The sequence below is a fragment of the Ciconia boyciana genome, chromosome 16, assembly GCF_034638445.1.
Source record: "Ciconia boyciana chromosome 16, ASM3463844v1, whole genome shotgun sequence".
NCBI classification, from domain to species: domain Eukaryota; kingdom Metazoa; phylum Chordata; class Aves; order Ciconiiformes; family Ciconiidae; genus Ciconia; species Ciconia boyciana.
Genome location: NC_132949.1, coordinates 2,946,250 through 2,970,798, shown reverse-complemented (window position 1 = coordinate 2,970,798; position 24,549 = coordinate 2,946,250). Strand labels below are relative to the sequence as shown.

At 48.2% G+C, this 24,549-nt stretch overlaps 1 protein-coding gene across 1 annotated transcript in view; it reads left to right on the top strand.

Moving 5' to 3' along the window:
* The window catches only part of MAP2K6 (mitogen-activated protein kinase kinase 6), a 55,914-nt gene that overhangs the window by 7,026 nt on the left and 24,339 nt on the right, over positions 1-24,549 (top strand). The window contains exons 2-4 of the mRNA XM_072881075.1: positions 20,003-20,069; positions 21,010-21,058; positions 23,562-23,675. Of these exons, the coding sequence (XP_072737176.1) occupies positions 20,003-20,069; positions 21,010-21,058; positions 23,562-23,675 (230 nt within the window). The remainder of the gene's footprint in view (positions 1-20,002; positions 20,070-21,009; positions 21,059-23,561; positions 23,676-24,549) is intronic.

Here is a 24,549-nt window from a genome sequence, read left to right as displayed (position 1 = left end):
TCTTTTGTTGTTCTGACAGCTCTAAAGTAATGGAAGTCCCCATCTGGCAAAGACAAACCTTGCCAGAGTACCAGCTTCGAAAAGAAAGGGAGATAGAAAATTTTAAAGGGAAACGCAGCATTGATTACCAGGTTTCTTGCCCCGGACTTGCTCCATTATATCTGCTCTCATCAACTCTCAGCATCTCCCATCTCTCACACACAGGAGCCCCAGTAAGGGCCCGCTCGACTTGCATGCTCACGCAAGTACCTGCATGTAGGAGGTGAAGCAGGTAACAGGGCACACGAGATGAGAAGGTCCTTTTGGCACCGGCTCTGCGCAGAGGGTTTGTGCAGCGCCTAGCACTGCCCTTGGCACCGGCTCCTTGTTCCTGGGGCACTCCTCCAGTGCTGGCAACTGGCACCCATTTAGAGGCACACTTTCCAGCTTTGATTTCAACACAGCCCTTTCTTCCTAGGGCTGCTTTAATTGCCTACAATTAGGGTTTCCAATGCTGCAAAAGTATGAAGAAATAAAACCCAAATTTGGCTTTGAAAGGACTGGAATTGATTTCTTCTTTCAAACAGCTGATGCTGTGGCCTTTTAAAAAGGAACTGTCAGCCTGCATTTATGCCTGCTACTGCCCAGGGATTAAAGCACAGATATGTGACATTTATTGTAGTTTTATTCAAGGAGTGAAACACCTGTAGGAGCTGAGAACAGCTGCCCCCCTTCTTCCAGTTAGATGCATCATGAAGGAAGAGACAGGGGCTTTACATGCTATCATCAAAATGCCAAAACCCCATTGGGCAAAGCTACATCTTAAGTAGATTTGTTTAAGCACTGAGCCTCAGCACTTGCAAAAATGCCTCAGCAGAAGCACAAGCCACAGCACAGGGCTTTTGGCAGCCTGATGGGTCCCTGAAGGTTCAATGGGTCACTCCAGCCCCTGCACAAGGCAGCCAGGATCTGGCCAGCTGGGACTCTGTGCTGTTAGTGATGTGCAGAGATCTGAGCTTGATTTCCAAAGCCCACGCCGGTTTTGGAGCTAGCAACAGGACACGGAAGCCACAACAGTTTTCCTCCTAAGCTTGACCACCGCTGAAGTTTCGGACATGGAGATGTCGACTTAACCTGCAGTCCCCTCTTGTAGGTTGCTTCTCTGAATTGAAAGATGCTGATGGTTAATGCAGAAGCTCACTCCCAAGCAGACCTCAGTACTTAACTGTACTAATTAAATGTTTTCAAAAACCACAAGATTGACCTTCACTGCATGCCCACAGATTTTTCTCTCATTTAACAAGCACAGGGCTGACAGAGTAGCCTATTAAAGGAGAAGAAAGGCAATGCTCTAGATACTGTTGTTTTTCAACCTGTTCCAAAGTGTTTTCTGCTTTTTAACTAGAAGATATGGAAACCACAATCCCCTAATAACCTACCAGGAGAAACTAGGCTGGAGACAAAGGGTCCTTGGCTCAAATAAAGCACAAAGCCTGATAAAATAGTGAACATACTTAAAACTGAAGTTTATGCAGATATCTATGCAATAAGCCACGACAGCCATTATATATACAGGTACTTATGTAACCAGAGAGCCATTCTAGGTGGCATAGAGTTGTTCGTTGGGAGATACCCTCTAGAAAAAAAATAAAGGCAATTAACATAGACTCTGACTTCCTTACCTTTCCCAAGGACACCAGTAATTTGCTCATTGCTAATAAGACTTGGAACATCTCTACAGAGAACTTGAATTCCTGCCAAGGAATCAGTTTTACAAATTAACTAAAAGACCAGATTGGTGTGGTGCACTGCATGAAAGGACGTCACAAAACAGCCCCCAGACAGAGCAGCATCTGAACTGGAGGCAGAGCCCGAAATAGTCCCTGGCAGCTGGGGAGGGCGACACAGACACTGCATTCAAAGATGATTAGTAGTAAGTTGCTTTCTGGAGACAAGGAGGACTGAATTCACAGCAGGCACCTTTTTGGCAGAGGGAAGGACCTCTGGGCTTGCACCTCTCCAGGTCTTTGCAGGGTGACAGTATGGGAACGTGCCCTTGCTCGTAGCCACCTGAGCCACGCAGCACAGCAGGCTTGCTTCCACATAACATGACTTCAGTTTCATTCATGTCATTAGGCAGCTTCCTTTATAGCTAAGCATGTGATTTTTTTTTCTTTTTTCTTCCCCTCAAAAACATTTGGTACTTCCCCCGCAAGAAATCAGAAGCTTTATGTCTGATAAGAGGCTGGAACAGCTTCCTGCAATAGGAGAGCATTCCGCCTCTCGCTCTTCCTGCGCAGACCTCAGAACAATGCCAGCGCTTCCAGCATCAACAAGCATTTACTTTACCTTGTAGCACACTCATTTAGGGCCCATCCTGTGCAAGCATCTCCCTGGCCAGCACCTCCTGCAAAGGGAGGGCTGTTTTTCCAGGAGCTTGCTTTAAAAAGGCATTGCTGCAGCTGAAACACAAGGAGCAATCTGGGAGATTGAATCAGAGCCGATTCAGAGCAGCTGTAGCCAAGGAGGGCCCTCATTTGGACGAGTGGGGTCTGAAGAATTTTTTTCTTTCCCCTTAAAAGAGAAGCTAAATAGGGTTTTTTTCATACTCTGATCTTGAAACTACTTGTGCACGTGCTAAACTTGGAGCATATGAGTCCTTTTGCAGGAATCAGTGGGACTGAATGTGCTTGGAGTTGAGCACACACGTAACAATTTACAAGGTTAGGGATGTATTTTGTCCTGGTTGCTAAGTAGGATGGACTTTATGGATCTGTGTAGATGATTTATACTACCCTGCTTTCTCCTGCTTATCTGTTCTTGCAACTGAGAAAGCAGTATCGTATTTGAGAGCATGCATGTATATAACTGAAACTGCAGTCTCGAACCTCGCACAGGGAGTTCTATAGAGGCTTTGATAGAAAGGCTCATAAAAGGAGTTTTGTATTTACAGCTCCTGATTTAGAAGGCTGGGTGGAGAGACGTAACCTGACGAGCTTTGATCCACGGGGATGTATGTGGACAGAAAAAAGTCTGCCCAGTTGTGTCAGGGACACTTTATTGGAAGAAAAAAGAGGAGAAGACTTGCTGTCTTCTGCCGGGGTACTATGCCATAATGCATTTCTTCAGCATGATTTCAAAATGGAAATAAAATTGCATGATAAAAACTGGGGAGAGGCTTTTGTTCTTTACATACTGCTTGCTTTACTTTATTATATGACATGGAAGCAAGTGTATGCTCTTAGCAGGTGTCTGGAAGGAGAGCTAGAAGTTCATGCTCTCTGACCTCTGGCTAAAATCTGTTTGAACTTGAAAGAGCTTCCTTGGAAGCCCCAAGAGCTGCGCTGCGTGCTGCAGACCTTCACGTGCACAGCTTTGAGCTTCTGAGACTTCTTGCATGTGCAAAGATACATTGCTGAAGTGGTTGCAGGACCGGGACTTTATGTTTGTGGTTGGACAGACCTGCTGCTGCCGTAGTGGTGGTGGAGCAGCTCTGGTTCTCACGTGTCTCTGCTGCTGGCGGTTTCTGGGAGCCGCTGCTGTTACTGCTGACAGTGCAAACCGGGTGCAGTTATGCTCCTAGTGCCTCCTGGCCTGCTCCGGTGTTGGGGTAGTGCCCAAAGTTCAGTGCTGGAGAGCTGGGTGGGTGCTGGGTGCTGGGTGGGTTTGGCTTTCCTGCGGTTGCTCTTGGCTTCTCTCTATGAATAGGGTTCCTGTGTGTTTTTAAAGTAGGACCTACACGTTTGCTGGGAGGCATTGCCAGCAGAGGGAGCATGAGTTAGTTCCTCCCACCTGCGCTGTCCAGAACTGTCAAATACCATCTTTAATAATTTTGGTACAAAAATAAGCAAATAAGCTCATATATCGAAAAAAGAATAGCAAAAGAGATCTGTCTAACAGGGTAGCACAAAGGCAGATTGGTCAAAGTCTTGACCGTGTTGAAAACTTAATCACAATATTTGTCTGAGCCTTTACAAAAATTCCCCATGACAAAATGCTAAGCGAGGAAGCAGATCCTCTTCTTCCATGCCAGTGCTGCAGGTGCCGCAGCGTTGTGCTGATGTAGGAAAACCTCCGTGCGAGATTGCCACCAGACTTCTAATCGACTTATCTGTTTGGCCTGAGCCGTGAGCGAAGGACCGAATGTGAGCAGCATATCCCTGGGAAGAAAATTCAGCGTTGATTTGGAATTCTTCTGAGTGTTATTTGCACCACAGAAGAGGAAAGTGGTCCTAAAATTATCTTCGGTTCAACACTTTTAGTTGAAACAAACAGTTGCCAGCTGCCAAACAGAACAGCACAACTTGGGAACTGAAGCGAAGTAATTCAGTCCAGAGGTGTCTTGCACAACTTTGGCACTATTTATGAAATCTTTTCAACCCAGAGGTGCTATTTTCCCCTGAGGAGCACGGTGGATGGTAGACCACGTGGATTAATGTAGCCCTCCTGTTCATCAGGGACCTTCTGCAGAGGGTGAGGATACTTGCTAAAGAAGTGGCACATTCCTCTATTTCCATGGATATTCCCATTTGACTGTAAAAGTTTTGATACTCTATAACTCGCAGAATGACAAAATCAATGGACAGCTTTCTCTCTGTGGAACATAAATTGCCCATCTTGTCCTAAGGTGGCTTTACTCATGAGCAGAAAATTATAAACCCGAGTTTTATATGCAGCGCATCAGCTGTAGAAGATGGCTGATAGCGATGTAGTTTAAATGTCCAACATTTACAATATGCTGAACAAATTAAATCTGTGCTTGGTAAAATGAGACTGCTGTGGCTGCCTGGAGCACCCAGTAACAGAAATAAAACCGTAGCTCGGATTGCCCTGTGGTATTGATTAGATTTTATTCTGTCCTGCTGCAAGGGTGATGACACCAAGATCGGTATCCCACAGATAAGGTGCGATCCTGCTCAGCGAGCAAAGGAATCTGCAGAGAAATGGGGCTGCATTAACATGTGGGGAGCAGCCGTTCAGAGCTGAGAGACAAATAACTGTGCATGCTTTCCTGGGGACAGTGACACCCCAAAGGGCCAGTTTGCTGAGCTCCCCAAAGGAGTCCTTCCTGGCCCATCACACCCTCCTGATTTAGCAAAGTCCTGCTTTTCCCATGTTTAAGCCTCCTGGCTCCTTTTTGGCTGAACAAGCCTCAGCGCTTGCCCACGTAGCTTTGCCAGCGGATGCTACGGCACAGCATATTGGGCGCGGGGACGCGATGGCGAGGAACCTGCAACCTGGCTGGCACCGCCGCTTGCAGAGGGACTTCTGCCAGTGCCCATGTACGGGTTGTCCCTTTTGGTGGGTATGGCTGAGAAAAGGGCTGAAGCCTGCAGCCGGATACCCAGGGGACAGACACTTGCTGCAGCTATTGCAAAGGCTAAGATAACAGTCTGGCACAGCCTTTACCTACATATTCCTGTTCAGCCTGACACTTAATGCAGCTTTAATAGGAATGCGTGGCTCACAGTAAGCACGTGCTTAAATGTAAGCACCATCAAGACATCAAGACATAAGAACCTCCATAGCTGGAGCCACAAGCCTGAATCGGGCTTTTGAGTCTGCAGCACAGCAGAAATCAGCAAGCGGGTGGAAATGTCACCTTCGTTTTCCAAAGCGATTTGCATTTCCCTGGGCTGGCAGCGCATCTGACAGCTCCAAGAGGCCCTGGCTTGGACAGCGCGGTGCCGGTGCTGCCGGGGCGGCTGCCCCTAGCCCGCTCTGCAGGGTGCACGGACTCATCACCCCTCGGCGTCCGGGCAGCTGGGGCAGATGCAGAAGCTGATCTGTTTTTTCAGGGGAAAATGAAGCTCTGCGGCGGGGCCCTCGCTCTGCCAGTGATGCTTCCTTAAAAACACCTTGCAGGACCTGCTGGGAGAAAATCCCAGCTGCACCAAGTGCATTTAAAAAACCTGAAAACCAAAATTGAAACTGGAAGGAGACCTCGAGCAAAACGTCTGTCTGATGGGGAGGGCATCCTTATCGCAGCCAGACCTAAGAAAGTTGGTTTTTGAGGCTCTGCAGAGCAATGGGGAAAGGAGGTGGATGCTCCTTGCCTGTGTTGAGTTTTCCAGGGAGCGGTAGGCTTGGGATGTGTAGAAGTGTTTGTAGCTGGACTGGGGCTGGTGGATTTAAGGCAAATCCTGCTCCCACCGTGGCTGAGGCAGACAGGGCACCTGCCTTTATGCTGCATATAGGGGACTTGCTGCTGCCTGCTAAATATTCATATGGGAAGTTGGTCAGAGCCCTGTAGCTGCATGTGGTCACTCACTGTGGTGTTTTGAGGTGAAATCTCAGTGGATAAGGGGAAGTGAAAAAAACCAAGCAGAGTACTGGGAGTGATGCTCAGTTCGTGGGCGAACTCGCAGCATCCCCGCTCGCACGTTGGCCGTGGGAGCTTCAGCCCCTCATCCACGGGGCTGCATCGCATGGGAGCACCCACCGGCACAGCAGAGCCTGCCCGTCCCTTGGGAGACTTTTTAGGGTGCTGCTGCTGCACTGAGGAGCAGAGCCCACCCCGCCTTCCGTGCGAGGGGCAGAGCCAGGGCAGGGAGCACCAAGCTTGGCCAGAAGTCTGGGGTAAGCCTTGCATGCCGCGATGCATGGAAGTTTGGGAAGCACCTCACCCTTCTGCCTGCAGCGCTCTGCTTCCGCTGCCTGCGGGCACGGGAGGCATCCGTCCTCCTGCCACACGTCCCTCCCGCGCACGGGCAGCAGCCCACCTCCTCCGGTGCTGCTGGCAGGTGCTCTTTGGCAGGGAAAAAAACAGAAATGAAGGTAGCGGCAATGAAAGCAGCCGCGTCTTCCAAATCCTCCTGCACAAAAGCCCTTTTGTTCCCCGGGTGAATTCCAAGAGCTTTTCTCCAGTTTTGATTCCAGCAAACTCCCACTGCAAGCAGACAGCCGAGGGTTTGAAAACAAAGCAGCAACTAAACCAAAAGTCCCTCATAAAAAATCCCCACGAGGGCTGGAGGCTCTTGACAAACAGCTTCCCCGGCCTGCAATTCCTGTGGATTTCCTAATTTGAGATAAGCAGCAAAGAAAACAGGCTCTGGGATGGGGAGGCAGCGAAGCCAGCGGACCTTGGCAGAGGGAAAATACGGGCTTGATTTATGGTGTACTGGTGACTGCCCCTGCCGCTCGCCTCTGCAGAGCTCCAGTGCTGTGATTTCTTGTGATAACGGGGGCGAGGGGAGAGGCCGCGAGGCTCCCGGTGGCCTCTGTTGCTCCATGGGGTCTCCGCCACCATCGCATCTTTCCCAGAGCAACGGGAGGATGCAGCTGCCTGAATGCCGGAGGCGCAGGAGGCCCACGAGGGATGCGACCCGCTCCAGCGGCCACAAGGAGCAGAAAACAAAGTCCTTTTTGGCATCGCTTTGACCTCAATAAGATCTCCCCAAGCTTTTGGCTCTCGCAGCCTCATGTTGGGCAACCACGAGTGATTTGCAGGATTTGAGGGCATTTGAGACAGTGTGATGGGAGGAGAGGAGTGGAAGTGGTTTTTCTCTGTGTGTGATGAGGAAAGCTTGGGCGCACCCATGAAATTAAGTTGATGGGTGGAAAAATACCTAGGCAAAGCAAGGTGAGAAGGAAGAGGCTTTGGTCCCTACAGGATTTCCATCAGACTATTTGAGATGGGGCGTGCGTAGGCAAACCATTGAATTTTGCATTTTGTGTTTTTATGCATGTGCCTCCACGACCATCTCTGGAGGATCCAGCATGTCTGGAGCATCAAGACAGAGATGGCTCCAGCCTTGGCATGGACACGTGTCTCCTTTCAGCTAAAGGCTGTCACAGAGGTGTCACAGAAGTCTCACAAGCCTGGTGGGGGTTGGTGCTGCTCTCCCATCCTTAGCTTGAACCATCTCGATGGGTTTGGGCTAATAACTCTCAGGTGCCATGGGGAACAGGACAGTGGTGTGAGCCTGTGCTGCTTTGTGCCCCACGTGCAATGCGGGCAGCATTCTTTGGCAGCTGCCAACGTCCTCATCCATGGAAGTCCTTTGCTTTGGTGGATGTGAGTCAGAGCCCGAAGCAACAGAGGTGTTTTTGTCTTAATTCATTATTGCAGCACACCTGCATGCTAGGCGGAGAGGGGACACGCACAAAAACGAGGCTTGTGCAACTTTGGGAGTTGGACTCAATGATCCTTCTGGGTCCTTTCCAAGTCGAGGTATTCTATGATTCTATGATTAACTTTCCTCTGGCCATGGACGGGGTCGTTAGAGCTGAAACTGGAGAGTGCGCATCCCGGTGCCCAGTAGTCCCTTCCATCCACCACCTCCTCCCCTCTTTATCCGACGGGTCACGAGGCAGCGCCTGTCTCTCACAGAGCATCTCGCAGCTGGGGGGAATCAGCAGAGAACTGAACATTTCCACTTTGCACCCGCCTGGGAGATCCCAGCACCGAGGAGGAAGGTGCTGATCCCTGGAGAGCTGTGCAGGGGCAGGGCTGGTGCTGGGGGGCAGCTCGGGGCAGCTGAGCCCCAGCCGGGGTGCGATTTCCTGACAGCAGATGCTCCCAGCTCTGCTGCATCGAGTCCCTTTCCTGCTGGGTGATGTTGCCACCGTTTGCACAGAGGTGCTGCTGTTTGGGAGGAGCCATGCTCTTTCCCCCGGGCCATCGAAGTTCAAGCAGTTGGATGCACACGCCAGATGAGTTCAGCCAAAGTCTTGTAACAGGGTTTTTAATATTAAAGTCTCTTGTGCCCTATGCTGAAAGCCGTAGGCAGGCAAAACTCTCGTACCTACCATCTCCCACTTACATTAGCACCTAAAGTACGATGGATTTAGGAGTATTTTGCATTGCATCTGTTTTCTAAAGAAAAACTGGCTAATCTAAAGGCTGCCTCGGCAGTGCAGGATGTCAGGGGAGGACTCCGTCTTGCCTTGTCACATCTGCAGATACCAATGTGGCCCTGGCACCAGCTCAACAGGAACATGATGGGTGGCCCCACGCTGTGCCTGCAGTTCCCTCGCTGAGATTGGGGGTGATGCTGCATCTGGGCTGGGAAGGGACATTATCTGGAAAAGCTGTTTGTTGTCACCTCCCCATTTCCTCTGAACTGTTAGCATCAGAAGGAAGCACGTAGCTGCTCCTTGTTGGTCTGTGAGCGTGAAAATGGGCGCTGAAGGCCCTGTTTCCTCTCTCATGTTGGTATTCCTGCTAGCAAACACTGGAGCGGGGTGCATGGAACACATCGGGGCAGAGTCCTGTTGGGAAGTGAAGTCTAAGGTCCTGGCAATGGAAGGTCCAAGCCAATGCTGGAGCCCATGAAACAGCTCAGTGAGGTGGCAGCAACTTCTGTGGGACACAAAAGATCATCCTAAACCATCGTACCCTCTCCCTTGCAGCCGTGTTGTAGTACCCCCTGCATCAGACGGCCAGTCTTCATCTCCAAACTGGCATTGGGTGTTGGTGTCCCACACAACCTCCTGGAAGGTTGCTCCAGCACGTGATTACCCCAGTGCTCCCTGCAAGCTCCTACGGACTAGAGCTGCAGGGGGCTCAGTTTTGTTTGGTGGGGGATTACAGGAGGGTACAGAATTGGCCAAAAGCTGTATCAGCTCCCTGCCCCCTTCCCAGAGTCCCTCCGGCCCTGCGTTGAGTGCACGTCTTAGCACAGGATCTCATGTCTAATCTCTATCAAAGTGTCTCTTCCGCTTCACACTCAGAAAGTCTTAACTCTTCTAAAATTTAGAGGTGCACTCTTATCAGCGTGACAAACAGACTCTCATAACCAAAATGTGCAGATAGATAAGAAGAAATTGCATCCCTCTGGTTTCTATGTTGACATGAATAAACACAGCAGCCTTGTTGTGGTTTAGCCCCAGTTGGCAACCGAGCCCCATGCAGCCGCTCGCTCACCCTCCCCCTGGTGGGATGGGGGAGAGAATCTGAAGAGCAAAAGTAAGAAAACTCATGGGTTGAGATAAGAACAGTTTAATAATTGAAATAAAATATAATAATAGTAATAATAATAATAATAATAATAATAATAATAATAATAATAAAGATTGTAATGAGAAGGAAGACAACAAGAGTGAGAGAGAGAGAGGAGCAAAACCCAAGAAAAAACCAAGTGCTGCAACCGCTCACCGCCTGCCGACCGATGCCCAGCCCGTCCCCGAGCAGCGATCGCTGCCCCCCAGCCAGCTCCCCCCAGTTCCTATACTGGCCATGACGCCATATGGTATGGAATAGCCCTTGGGCCAGTTTGGCTGTGCCCCCTCCCAGCTTCTTGGGCACCCGGCAGAGCAGGGGAAGCTGCAAAGCCCTTGACCGGTGTAAGCACTGCTTAGCAACAACTAAGCCATCAGCGTGTTATCAACATTATTCTCATCCTAAATCCAAAACACAGCACTATACCAGCTACTAGAAAGAAAATTAACTCTATCCCAGCCAAAACCAGGAGAAGCCTGCAGCCCTTTTGCAGGATGTATTAAGAGGAAAATGGGCAGAGTAAGAGAGATTAGCCTGAATCAGGAAATTACCTTCAAAATTGAATTACTGAAATACAGAGCTTATTGAAAGGCAGGCAAATAGGTTCTGATATTTGCACAGTTTGGTGACATTTCTGTATGTTTCTGCACTGCGGGATCCAGAGATTAGTCTGCTGGAGTCCTTATTGCAAAGCTTTCTGCTTCGCCTTCTTCCAGCGTTTTGTTCTTGTGCTGTTCAGAGCTTCGCCACCAAACTGTCTCCTGCTGGCGGCCAGTCTTGAGGCAGGCGTGAAGGACTGACCTTGTGAATTTACCTTGCAGTAAAGCTGAAGATCTTTGTCTCCATTGTCTTTGTGCCTCAGCAGAGCTGACCTACGTCAGCCGCCACGACTTGAAAACGCAGCTCGCTCTTGCAGCGGAGACAGGCCCTGAGACGCAAATAACCCTGGCGTGATCCGAGCAGACGTTGCACAACCCCTGCCACGCGGTTCATTCGGTGCACCTCCGTCGCTCCTTGCAAAAGCCCTGCTATTTTGGTTTGGGGCCTCTCCTGCGCTGGGTTTATTACAGGTTGCAGGATTGAGTCAGAGGAGCGAGCTGAGCCCTGCAACAAAGAAACCCCGGGGCAGCTGCCAGCACAGCTGGGTGCTGGGGCACGGCCACCGACGGGGCAGGACAGCAAATTACATTTTCAGCATTGTAATGTGGGTGCTAACGGTACTGGAAACTAGCTTGGGATCGGCGGGTACAGCATTACTGGGTGAGCTGTGCCCAGGTCATGGCATGCCATGCTCTCCTTATCTTCAGGAGCCTTGGGAATTAAAATGGCAGATGAATGCAGCATCATCTGCTCAGGCTTTGTGCCAGCAGTTCAGGGTTTCCTACTGTACAGGTTTCCAGATGGAGATGCAGGGGTTTTCTGTCTCCATATTTTCATTGTTCAGACTGACTTTGAGAAAAGAAAGAGTCCACCTCTGGGCTGTGGCTCTGAGGTCATCTCCTCTTTGCCAAAGGAAATTTGGTTGCACTTGGGGTGATCTGTTGCCTGGTTAAGTCTCTGGGAGGTGTCTTTAGGAGCAGGTTCCCCCTGCTCAGTGCAATGTGTCTCAGCCATCACTCAGGACCAGAAAGGAGAGGCAGAGGGAAAGAGCAAGGAGAAGTGACTCAAGCTCTCCATTTAGCCTGCTGCCATTTCCAGGCTTGGTATGAAATGAGATTTACTTATTTCTTTATTTTTGGAGAAGAGCACCAAGAGGAGGAATGGACGACTAGGACTTCAGAGGAAATCAGGGCTGTCCCGTGGTATCTCTGCGCCTGGCGCAGTGTTTCAGGCGTATCCTGATTCTGGTACGCGTTGGCAAAATCCATCACAGTCATAGAAGGGCTTTTGCCTTTCACACTTCCTGTCCCAAAATGTGGTTCCTGGGGGCGGGGGCGGGGGGAAAGCTTCAATTCTTGAGATATAAAGGTGTGAGTTGCAGCGTGGACATGGGGCACAGCGATGGGGCTGGCAGCAGTGATGGTGTGCTCAGACCTGGATGTGCCAACGGCCACCAAATGAGCCGGCATCTCTGCGGCACCAAAAGGAGAGGAAGAAAGCCTGGAGCTGGGAGACATCTCAGGCCCACGACCGCGGCAGGCTCGGCTCCCTTCTCCTGAGCCGCCCTGAAATGAGTTGTTAAGGAAACAGATTTCAAGTTTGCCGTTTCCAAGGAGTTATTGCAAACAACCGCGAGGGAAGACACAGATAAAGGACGTGCAGGAAACGTCCCTGTCCTGCGCAGAGGACGTACCATGTTCCTTGTTGGAGCGTCTCCATTTGGCTCCGACTGACCCGGTTGCTCATGGCAGTGATGGAGGAGCAGCCAGTGGTGCTTGACCACTCTTACTTATTGACAGGACTAAGGAGAGAGCAGCTGAATTATATTTCAAGGAGGCAAATAAAGCACAATATCCACTTTATCTCTTCCCTTGGCTTTTGGTTGAAACTTTGACAAGTTTTAAGAATCTCTTGCACATTAAATACTTTTTCTGTGGCTTAATGAGGGGTTGGGAAACAGATTTTCAGGCCCACTTCCACATCATTGGTGCTTACATGAATATCTAGCTCTTGGTTTTCTCCAGAAGCTAGGGCTTGGCTAAAGCTCTGCATTTACAAACTGGGTGGTGGGCACAGCTCAGCCACTCACCCACCCTGGCCCTGGCACCCTGCTTTGAGCATCGCACAATGTTATTTTATGCAGCTTTACCAAAGGGTTACCAGGACACACAACCCAACCATGGAGGCAGAAGTGGTGAGAGAACTTCCCTTGCGTGTCCCCAGCCACCAAACCACTGTCACCAACACCAGCCTCCCTATCACCTGCAGATCTGTCCCAAAAACATTTAAATCGAAAAGGCACGGTCTGATTCCGTACTTTGACTGCCTGTATGGCAAAATTCAAAGGCTTTCACACAGACAAAGCCCGAGGGAGGAAGGCAGTGGTGATGCAGGAGGCACTGTGGTCATGGCTGTGGAGATGGTACAGCAACCCATGGGAGGGCAAGTGGGGCTGCCTCTGGGAAGTGGTCGCCTGGGCAGATACATTTGTACTATTAAAACCACTAGAAGCGGCTAGTTCATGATTTTACACTCATTTGTGTTTGTTCTCTTTGACTGAGGACTTGATTTCCGTTTCAGCTGGAGCAGAGCCAGCTTGTAAAAACAAGTCCAGGTACAGCTCTGGCAGCATGGCTTCTCCCTCAGACCCACTCATTTAAAATATACTTTTTTATCTACGTGTATTTTAATTTTTAAGCGCAACGATTTGGCAGGGAATCTCAGGCGTCTTTGCTCGGTGGCTGTTGTTTAGTCTAGAGGTGGTGAGTGTTTGACTGTGGGGATGCCAGGAATGCACCCGGCCTTCCTGCTCCTCTTACGCTTGGCTGGGGCATCCCCACTTGTGGGATTCCTTGGTGGAGAGACCTAGGCAGAATTAAAGGCTTTTCACCTTGAGAACTGGTGAGCAGTGACGAGCTGTTGCTGGGGCAGATGACTGAGGACCAAAGGAGATGTGCAAGTCCATCACCAGCCCTTGAACTCTCGTGTGCCAAGATGGGTTTGTACCAGCTCAGTTTGTACACGTAAGGCAACCATTACGTGTGCCTTAACCTTTAATAATTTGCAAGCATAAATAATGAACCTGTGAGATGATCTTTAATACTTGTTAAAAAAATGTGGTTTTTTCCCCTCTTTGGTCATCCTGTGTGAGACTGATGTTAAACAAGAGGTTGCTACATCTTCTACAACAGCAGTTGCTCCAGGTGACCCTGCTCTGCCCTGGGTGCCGTGAGCAGCTTTAAGATATCTTAGTGTTCATGTGCCTGGGTCCAGGCATGTTAATGGGTGAAGGTTTGGCTATTTCCACCCAAGGTCTCAGAGGTTTGGGTATTTCCACCTGGCCTTCAAGGCTTGAACTTCTCTTTGGCAGCATCAAATCTACCATTGTTTGCTGAATATATGGGCTGGAACTGGGCTATGGGTAAGAGATGCCCTTTGCAGTTGAAGACCAAGTCTTTGCATGAAGAGCTGTCTCCTGCTGGGCATTTCCAGGGCACCTGGGACAAAAAAAAGTTAATCTTAATTTATCGATTTTGCAAGAACCATCTCAGTTTGGGGTTTTGCACCTAAGCCATGGCCACGGGTCCTTCTCTACCGCAAAGTGGGTGCAGTGGCACTTTGGTGTCAGGTGAGATGTTGGTTGGGCATCCTTGTGGTACAGGGCTCAGTCTTGCAGAGCCCACGAGATGCCAGTTCACTCTTGTCCCATGGAACCACACCAAGCATTTCCATTTTGCCCTCATTTTAGGGGTGGGGGTTTTGCTTACACAGTTGAGTGCAGCTGATAGGGGAAAAGCAGATTATTTGGCTTTCAAAACCTTTCAAGAAATCAGACAAAAAATCCTTAGGAAAGACAGGAATAGTAAATGAGCCACTTTTATCTCTTAAAAAAGTGGGAGAAAGGCATTTTCCACCTGTGAAATTTTACCAGCAAATTATATGCTAAAGGGTGATATTTGAAAGAAAGTATTGCTACATGGCTCTTGAACACAGCTTTAATAATAAATTGTGGTGAAGACAGAACTGGTTAATATCCTTTGAAGGAAATAGGAGCTTTTTGTGGCAAGGAACCATTTACTTTGGATTATATCATAAAAAGTTTTTGACTCCAGTGAAAAGTCTGGAGACTGGGGAATGGGATTTTCCTTCAGAAGTAAAAGTTTATTTTCTGTTACAGCGTATGTGGGTAGTGAATTCCTCTGTCTTCCCTTTCTTTATTATGCTCTGTTATGCTTCCTACCCTTTTGCAGTGAAACTTTGAAGTTTCCTTTTTCTATATTGATATTTAACGCTGCCCTAATTGAAAGGGGCTAGCAACATTAATCTCTCTGCACGCTCTGTCAGTGCTGGTGGGAAGAGGTTAACAAGCCCATTGGAAGTTGTATTTTTCTCCCCTCCCTCAGGAATTGGGTTTAAGACCTTCACAGGGAAGTATTTAATGTGTTTTCATTAAGGCAGGTTTTCTTTTTCCTATTACAGTTTTGCTTTCAGACCTCGCTTCGTTCTCAGCATTGACTTTCTTGGGCTGGTCTAGCCAAAGCCCGTGCAGAAGGCACGCAGGGTGGGGAGGTGGGCGCAGAAGGTTGCAGTGACGTTGCAGCTAACTGCTTGCATTACTGCTGTCCTGATGGGTGCACTTGCTGAGAAAGCAGAGAGGTTTTTTAAAGACGACAACTTCTCTAGCACCAGTCAGTTCAATATTTACTGTGGGTAATTGCTTTGCTAAAAGAAAGTAGATTTAAGCTTGTGCTTAACGTTACAGATACCCTGGATGTTTTGCTGAATCAAAACTCGGTTCTGGAGATATCTCTCAGCATCGCTCCAAACCAGTCTGTTTTTTTCCCCTCAATTTTCTTAAAACTTGGCTTTTGACTCAAGTGCTTGTGGAAGTCTCCGTGTGGAAAATTGCAGGGAGAGCTCTCAAATGAGCTTTAGCTTGAAGGCTCAGAGACCAGAAAGCCACCAGCGGTTGTTTATGGAGAAAACTCATGACTTTTTGGATGCTGGGGAGCAGATCCCATCTGTTGATCAGCAAGGACTGTGAACCCTTCTGCAGAAGGAGCCACGTTTAGTCTTTATGCTTTTATGATGGCTAATTGGGGCTTTCCTTATTGCAAATCCCAAGGCGTTGCAGTGAACCCCCCCCCCCCGATCACAGAATCACAGAATCACAGAATTGTATAAGTTGGAAAAGACCTTTAAGATCTTTTAGGTCCAACTAAAGTTGGACCTAAACGAGTCCAACCATAAACCTAACACTGCCAAGTCCCCCACTACACCATGTCCCTAAGCACCTCATCCAAATGTCTTTTAAATACCTCCAGGGATGGCGACTCCACCACTTCCCTGGGCAGCCTGTTCCAATGCTTGATAACCCTTTCAGTGAAGTAAAATGTCCTAATATCCAGTCTAAACCTCCCCTGGCACAACTGGAGGCCATTTCCTCTCGTCCTGTCACTTGTTACCTGGGAGAAGAGACCGACCCCACCTCTCTACACCCTCCTGTCAGGCAGTTGTAGGGAGCGATGAGGTCTCCCCTCAGCCTCCTTTTCTCCAGGCTGAACAACCCCAGGTCCCTCAGCCGCTCCCCATCAGCCTTGTGCTCCAGACCCTTCCCCAGCTCCGTTGCCCTTCTCTGGACACGCTCCAGCCCCTCAATGTCTCTCTTGGAGTGAGGGGCCCAACACTGAACACAGCATTCGAGGTGCGGCCTCACCAGTGCCGAGTGCAGGGGCACGATCCCTGCCCTAGTCCTGCTGGCCACGCTGTTTTTGATACAAGCCAGGATGCCATTGGCTTTCTTGGATGCTCAGGCCCCGGCTGGTTTGTGTTTCAGGACTGAGCCTCGTGTTGTTATTTTGGTGTCTGAGACACCCGGGGCTTCTGTACAGCTTGAACGTGGATGTCTGGTGTCTGCCATGGGTTGCTTTTGTGCTTCAGCCTGCCTCTGAGTTGGGGACTTCTTTATTTAGTCACCTGTTTTTATCAGATTTGCAATCTCCAAAAGCTCAATTTCTCTGTCAGATAGGGCTGAAATTGGCCAGTGGATTTAAACTTGCCACAAGGGACACGGGCTGTCAAACACACACATGCGGTGATTTTCTTCAGGAAACAAAGCTAAAAATAATAATGATTCATAAAAACACCGTGGAAAATACTGGTTTTCTGGTGGATGGAACAGGTAACATCCAATTTTGTATGTTATTAAGCTGCCTCCACATTTTGAGCTCCTCTACAGATGACTTTCTCTGCAAACTGCAATTTAATACAGCGTCATCTTTCAAGGCCGATGTCTGCTATGGTAAACTGGGGGATTTTATTTTGACAGCGAGATACTTGCTTGGCTGTTGTTATTGAAGAGAACTGATCTCGGGACTTCCAATTATTTTTTTTTTCCTAAAAAAAAAGCCCTCTAAGTGTCAGTGTTTGCCTTTGGGGAGAAACTCCTTCAAGCATGTGTGACCTGGAGCCTTGTTTTTCGGAGCAGCTGCAGAGCCTCAGCTGAGCTCCCCCCACGTGCAGCTGAGAGCCGGGGAGCTGGGGCATGGGGCAAGGGGGGACCCCAGGTCCTGCACCCCGCTGCAGCCTGCCGGGGTGGCAGCCACGGCTCTGCGGAGCAGTGCTGACCGCAGCTCCGTCCTTCTGGTTTTAAGGCAGTGTCATGTTCAGGATTGCTAATGCGTCCTGCAAGACACTTGCAGACGCTGGCCCCAGAAGGCTTGGAGAGACAAGCATTTTGCATGTTGTAACAAAAGGAGCTCAGAAACTTTGCCTGATCCAGTTGAGAGGCATGAAATTGCCTGATCGCAACCCGAGACTTTCATTAAATAACCATGCGGTGAGCCACGGCGCAGTGGTAACCGCTTTCCCCCTCCGCACCGTGAGCTAATCCCGCAGGAGCTGTTGGTGCTGCAGGTGCGAGTCCCGGCCGTGGCAATTCCCGTTTGCAATCCCTTCTCCTGGTGCCGTCGTGAAATCCGTGTTTTATTCTTGCTACTGTTGTTGCTTTCTTCTTTCTTGAAAAGAAAACCCCAAAGAACGTTAAACTGTGTCTGTGTCTTGGCAACTCGAATACGCGAACAGATTGTGCTTCAAAAAAATGGCAAAGTTTCAAAATATTGTATTCTGTGAAGAAGAGACAAGGAAAATAAACTCCCCAAAGTGCAGATTTTATTTCACCAGAAGGCGGAAGGCTTTTAATATTTATTTGGGTTTGGCATTTTGCTACCTAGTTCTTCTGCTGACACCACTTGTGAACCACGGTGAGATTAAATGCTGTACAACCTGTTCTGGTTCACGTTCAAATTAGATTAATTTCCAGTAGGTTCGTTTTCACCCTCCCAGGGCTGCCTGAGAGCAGGTTCCTGAGGTTCAGGTACAGCACATGGGATTGTGCAAGCAAATGCACGAAGGAAAAAAAGAAAAAAAGGAAAGAACAGAGCCAATTTGTGCTTGTTTCTGTCTTGATTTTGGTTGTTGTGTGAATGTCACTGCAGCAGTGTGGATGGATGGTCGATGTGTAGAAGTATGCCAAGAGATGGCTGGTGAGTTCAGCTCTAGAGCTAAAGGCGGCAGTTCCTGCCTCCGCAGGCAAGTCGGCGAATTTCTGTGTCTTGATTCCCACGTGCAAAATAAGGATGAAGGTACTGCTTTTCTTGTGCCCGTGATTGTCTTGTTTGCTTGAACTGCAAGAGGATGCAGGCAGGTTTTTGGAGGCGGAGATGTCACTGGGATGGCAGACTTAGAAATTGCCAGTGAAACAGGGTTTTTGTTTGCCTGCACTGCAAGACCTATATTTTTGAGATTCCTTTTTTAGCTAAAACATGACAACAGCAAGAACACCGTTACCCATTTAGCATCCTGTTGGATCCGATGTGCGCTTGGCGCAGCTTGGGCAAGAAATGCTATCTAGAGCATCTCGCACAGCAGGGCTTGCTTCTCAGTTGTGCCTTCTAGAGAACTTTGTAGTACAATTAAGAAAACTAGAAAGAAAAGGGTCAAAGAACAGCTCTGCTAACTGTTGAAATTCCTCCACTTGTTTTTACGATGATTTTTACTTCCTTACAGACCAGCTTTTACCTCTTGGGAAAACTGAGAGCTATTCTTCATGTTTCTGAGTGACCTTGCATCTTTTATTTTGCCTTTTCTGTGCTAGACTGGAAGCTCCTTGGAGCAGAGAATTGGCTTTCCCCCTTTTGTAAATTCGCAGCTCTGTAGATTTCTAATAACAATAGCGAGTGTGCACAGTGGTTTTCAATAAATGCTTTTCCCATGAGGTGTCAGCTGGGTTGTCGTAGCTTGTCCCATCCTGGAATGACTCTTTGCCAAAAGGAGCGAGTACGATCCTGTCTTTTGGAGCAGACAAGGGGAAAAAAAAAAATTTAAAAAAAAGATTGGCAGTCTGAACTGACTAATTGCTTCAAAAAGGTCATTTTCAGTTCTGGGTGCCTGCACTTTGCTCTAGCACCCCTCTGGCACTGGGATGCACAGACATCTATTGACGTGAGTTTGTGTCAAGAGGAAAACCAAACTCAACCATGTGCAGGTAAAGTTTGAAAGAGAGTGTTGGGAATAGAGAATAAAACTCCAGCTTAAAAGAAAGACAGTAATTGATATAAATTGTTAGGTTAAAAATGTTTAATGCCTAAATTAGATGCTTGTGCCGTTTTTGGGGACCAGGGATTTTATTACACAGCCAAACAGCCAGATGTTTACCTTGGGGTTTTGGTGACATGACTTACATTTTCAGGTTATTTTATCCATGAATTCAAAACCCTGTGCTGAAATGTGGCTGTATATGTTTAGTCATAAAAAGGTTCTTGTATTTCTCTAGTCTGCCTGGCTCTTGTGTCTGCCGGCTTGGACCCCCTTTACAAGAGAGCCTGCATTTGAACTGCTTCAGAGCTTGAGCTTCATCCAGCTCAGAAAAGCTTGGCTGGTCAGTGTGAGCAGAAACAAATGGCTTTGAAGCCTGCAAACTTAATTCTGCTTTATTTTTGCTGTGTTTGCACAACTTCAATGACCAAGAGGTGAAATATCCATTTAAACAGAATCAGAATCTGGTTCTGGACTTTCAGATTCAATTCTAAAAAGATTTTTAATCCTGCCAGAGTTCGCAGTTATGTATCTGGAATGGTTTAAAATCTAAGCAACTTTTAAAGGGATCCTACGTGGGTAGGGCTGACGAAGGAGAAATACCTTTCACTTTGCATTTTCACATGGCCTGCCTTTGCCAGAGCTCTTGCCTGTTTTCTGTACCAAGTTGGCAGCCAGACCTTGCAGGTCTAAATGAAGCGTTACTGAACAAAGGCACTTTATGTTTTGAACTCTGTGCCCTGAGTCTACACCACCAGCCTGGCAGGGCATTTATGTTAAATAAGGTCAACAAATATAGACAAGCTGTGTTTTGCAAATTAAACCAAAACAAAACAACAACAAAAAAGCGCCTTTCTTTAATTCTGCCTCTTTCTTGTTTCACAGGCAAGAAGAGAAACCCTGGGCTGAAAATTCCTAAAGAAGCATTTGAGCAACCACAGACAAGCTCCACGTAAGTCTGCAAACACTAAAGCAGAATAAAAAGAAAACCACGAACCCCAGCTGCCTTCCAGCCTTTGCTAGTGCCTGTGCTGCCACGGCCAGGGGCCAGCGGCCGGTCATGGCCAGCACCCGGGGCTCGTGCTTGCAGCTCTGGGATAACAGGGACCCTTCACGAGGAACAGGGGCAAAACGCCTAGGTTAATTCTGGCACCATTAGGGAGGATAATAACGGCCCTTGTATTTCTCGTGTAGCCCCAGATACAACCAGGGGGTCTCAGCCTGTCACCCTTTATCCATCACTGCCTGTGGTACACGTCTCGTGCTGCTTAATGATGTGCCCAGGAAAAGAAAAAACAGAATGAGCACCTGATTTTAACCATGTGGCACTTCTGCCACCCAGTTTGAGTAACATGCATTTGGTCAAGACATACAAATGTATCCCCTTCCCTCCATTCTCAGCCTTGCAAAAGAAAACTGTGTTTTTAAGGCAATTTGTGCAACTCCTGCCTGCTTGGCTTTCTTTGCTTCCTTGAGGATTAACTTTTATTATCCTGTTAACCCCTGCTGTATGACTTAGGTAATAATTTACAGTGGTTTTAGACCTTTATGCCTGTTTAATCCATTTTTCATACTGGCTGGCAGAGATTTGGTGCTTGCCACCTGGCTTGCACTTTTGCAATGAATCTCTCTGGGTTCCCGCACGGGGAAGTTGGATGTGAGAAATGCCAACTCCAGCAGCTTCCTTCCTGACCCCTTTTTGGGGTGACTTTGTGGATCTTGGCTGTATCTGTTGATCCTGCAAAGCTGGAGGCTGGTTAGGCCGCTCAGGGCTGCTGGCCTGAAGGCGTGAGGGGATGGCCTGGGGGACCCTGGGGGTTGTGTTTACTCGTTGAGGGAAAATTGATCTTTGTAAGGAACGTTTCACATCTTTTCCCTTTTCTCTCCTGCAGGCCACCCAGAGATCTAGACTCCAAAGCCTGCATCTCTATTGGCGAGGAGGTAAGACTAGGAGTTGTGGTGAGAAGACCTCTGGGGACAGGTGACCATCCTGGGCTGGCTGCTGTGGTGCTGGCTGCTTGTCCAGGCGGGCTGCTCGTGGGGTTGCTTAACTTCAGCCCCCCAAAAAAGGGCAGATTACTAAACACCAGCTATTAAAAAAATGTATCTTGTTTTGCTTGAAATGGAAGGCAGTTGGTGGATGAGTAAAAGCTAAGAAGAGCCAGCCTGGGAGCTTGTGTGAGCCCTGACAGCCACCTCCAGCCACAGAGAGCCGACTAGCCTCTGGTGTTTCTCCAGCAAGGGCTGTCTGTGTGGGACCGATGGCCCCATGACCAGCTGGAGTGTGACCTACTGGTTGTCACCGCTCTGATGAACGTGCCCCCAAACGTTCACCTTTTGCATCCCATGACACCTGGGTCCCCTTCAAGTTTTCCACCTTGGAAATTCCTTCCTTGCCTCAATAAGGTGCAGCTAATCCCCTGGAAATAATGATTATAAAACAAGGGGATTGCTAACAGCAGATTTTACTCTCCTTTGCAGTTCCTTTGCTGACTTAAAGCCTTCATCCAAAGTATTTCCCTTCGCTAATATTGAAGGCCATCTCATGAGGAGTCTAACTCAGGGTAGATCTTCCTGTCCTGGAAGCAAATCCTTCTGACAGCATGGAAACGAGTCCACCTGATGTTCTAAAAAAATAGCAGGGAAAAAACAAAACTGAGGACAGCTATTTTGATAGGACAAAATGTCACAGCAGCATTCATAAAAGCACTTTAAAGCTGAGCAATAAATTTATTAGGTGCAAAAGATAGGCCTCGGTGTCAGCGAGTTAATTTATGAAGTGAAATGCTAATCCAATAGTGTTTTATAATGTCTATCTTTGGATGCTTTTCTTTCATTTTGGATTTTGTGTTTTCCCTGGCATGGAGCAGGGGCTGGAAGGTGGAAAGAGTGTGAGATGCCTCTGGAGCAAAATGGTGCAGCACCGAGGCAGAGAAAATGCCTGCTGCTAGAGCAAGCGCCCACTCCAAGAAAATCATTTCTCCCCTGCAGTCCCAGGGACGAGGAAAAGCTCAAGCGCTCCAAAAAGGCTCCATGCATGGAGGCAGAGAGCCCATGTTGGGCGGTGCAAAGAGAAACGCACTTGTAAAACCCAGAGCTGAGTCTTTTTTACAGACGCAGATATGTGGCTATCTCGGAGGGACTGACATGCCATGGCTTGCTTTTCCCATAGACCTGTTGCTTACTTGTCCAGCCAAGTTCCTTTAGGATGTGCTCCTTCTTCCACCAGCCTTTCTGCACTCACCCCTGATCCCTAGGGAAAGCCACTTTCCCTCCTCTCCCGTTAAACTTTGCTGCTAAATTTAAGAGTGGCCTTGAGAGAGTGCTTTTTTGTGCTTTTTTGGAGAGGGTCCTGTTGAACAGTAGGAGCAGTGTCTGGCAGTCAGAGATGCTTAAATCTCTGCCGTAACACAAAAATATTAGTCAGGGCTCCTTTTGCAGGCGATGTAGCTGTGAGTGAATGACCGGGAGCCCAAGCGCACAGTAACGCAGTGTATGGGCCCTGCACGCCATGGCATCCCCAGCCAGCACATTTCAGGCTGCAGGTTTTTTTCTGCTGTGCCGGCAAAAAGCGGTGTGGGATTATGCGCTGTGAATCAGTTCATTATAACCCGCTTCTTTCTGTAGGATGATTGACTGATGTGGTTGTGCGTTCAGCAAACAGAATGGCTGGTTTTTAGTAGCAAAGGCATATTTTAAACTTCCAAAAATAATAATAAGCAAAAAATAGAGCTACTGCACAATATCGTGGCAGAAAGGAGAAGGGCAGGTTAGAATGCAGGGCTCCAAACAAAGTCATCCTTTGTGTAAGGCCAGGAGAAAGAGATCTCGAATGCTAGACAAAATAAATCCTCTGAGGTTTAAAAATGGGGCACACTCAGCTAGTATTTGGCCCATCTACAGGTCTGGAGAAATAAGCTTTTACAGGCCTTAAGAAAACCCTAGAGATATTTCCATCATTGTTTGTGGGAGGAGGAGGATGGAAGGAAAAAAAAATAATAAAAGACTGAAGGTGATTCCTAGGGGAGAAGCTGCCGAGGCATTTTCCATCCCAGCCCTTAGAGGATGGAGGAGCTGAAAGTGCTGGCAGCTAAAGGTGGCTGGGAGGGGCACTCAGGTGTGGGTGGTGGGACAGCGTCCCACCAAAGGAGCGGTCCTTCCTGCGCCCGCCCTGCTCAGGGTGCTCGTCGACACAGGCTCCCTGCTCGTGTCGTTACGAGGCACGTCCTCTTCAGAACTCTGCTCATTACTGCACAGTAGTTAATCCTCCCGACAGCCCCTGAGGACCATGATTTTGTTTCTAGCCTCATGAACGCAGACAGGGAAGGGGATGCACAAAAGTGAATTTATGTGCCAAGCAGGGCTGATTTTAGGGGCATTTCGCTCCTTGCATAGCACGTACTCGCAGCGGCCACCTTCGCGCTGATGGTTTTTTCCCCCGCAGAACTTTGAGGTGAAAGCTGATGACCTGGAGCCCATCTCCGAGCTGGGACGAGGTGCGTACGGGGTGGTGGAGAAGATGCGGCACATGCCTAGCGGGCAGATCATGGCAGTGAAGGTAGAGTGAGCCTCCCGAGGTGCTTTCTGTCTGTATCGTTGTGTGCGCACACCCTCTGCGCTCTCGTTTGTGCACATTTCTAATCTTGCTCGTTCTGACACGTGCCTTTACTGAGATTTACTTCTTTCCTTATGAAATCCTCTTTCTACACAGGAGCAAAGAGTGCTGAGGTAGATTTGGGCCATTTAATCAAGAAAAGGGGTGTGTTTTAAAAGTATGATGCTCAACATGTTTCCAGCATTGTAGTGCACGCAAACATATCGTTCACCTTTGTCTACAATATTCCTGGTTTGGTAGGATTTTACAAGCCATTTGCCAACATTTTTTAAATATGTGTATTTTTTTCTAATGTAGATATACCTTCAGATTCAGGGCTCTGCACATTAATTGTAATTGTAAAGAAGAGTGTACTGTAAATTTAACTGCATGAGATAATTTTCTTCAGCTGGGACTTTTTTAATCTCTTTGGAACAGGAAATTTTTGTTGGGGTTTTCACATTTTGTCTGCTACCGTGGGATCTTGATTCATGACAGGCTTCTAGATACTATTATGAGAAGTTTTCGTAACAACAGTTTAGACTCATAAGCTTGCAGCTTAGGGAAGTAGTCATGGGAAAATTTGTATTTTGGGAAGGACCAATTTTTGCTTGGCTGAATTTTAGCTCAAGTTTCCTTTCAGAATAAGACAAAAGAAAAAAACGATGCAGAGCTGGAAGCTATGAGCAAACTGAAGGAAAATTCTTAGCTCCTCAGTTGTGGGTACACTTTGTTGTGGATGCTGGGATTTGTCTTGGGGCCTCCGTGCTCTGCATTTGGTCTTCTGGTTTACTTTGGTGTTCACCAAACTGCAAAAGACCTCTCTGAGTATGATGGA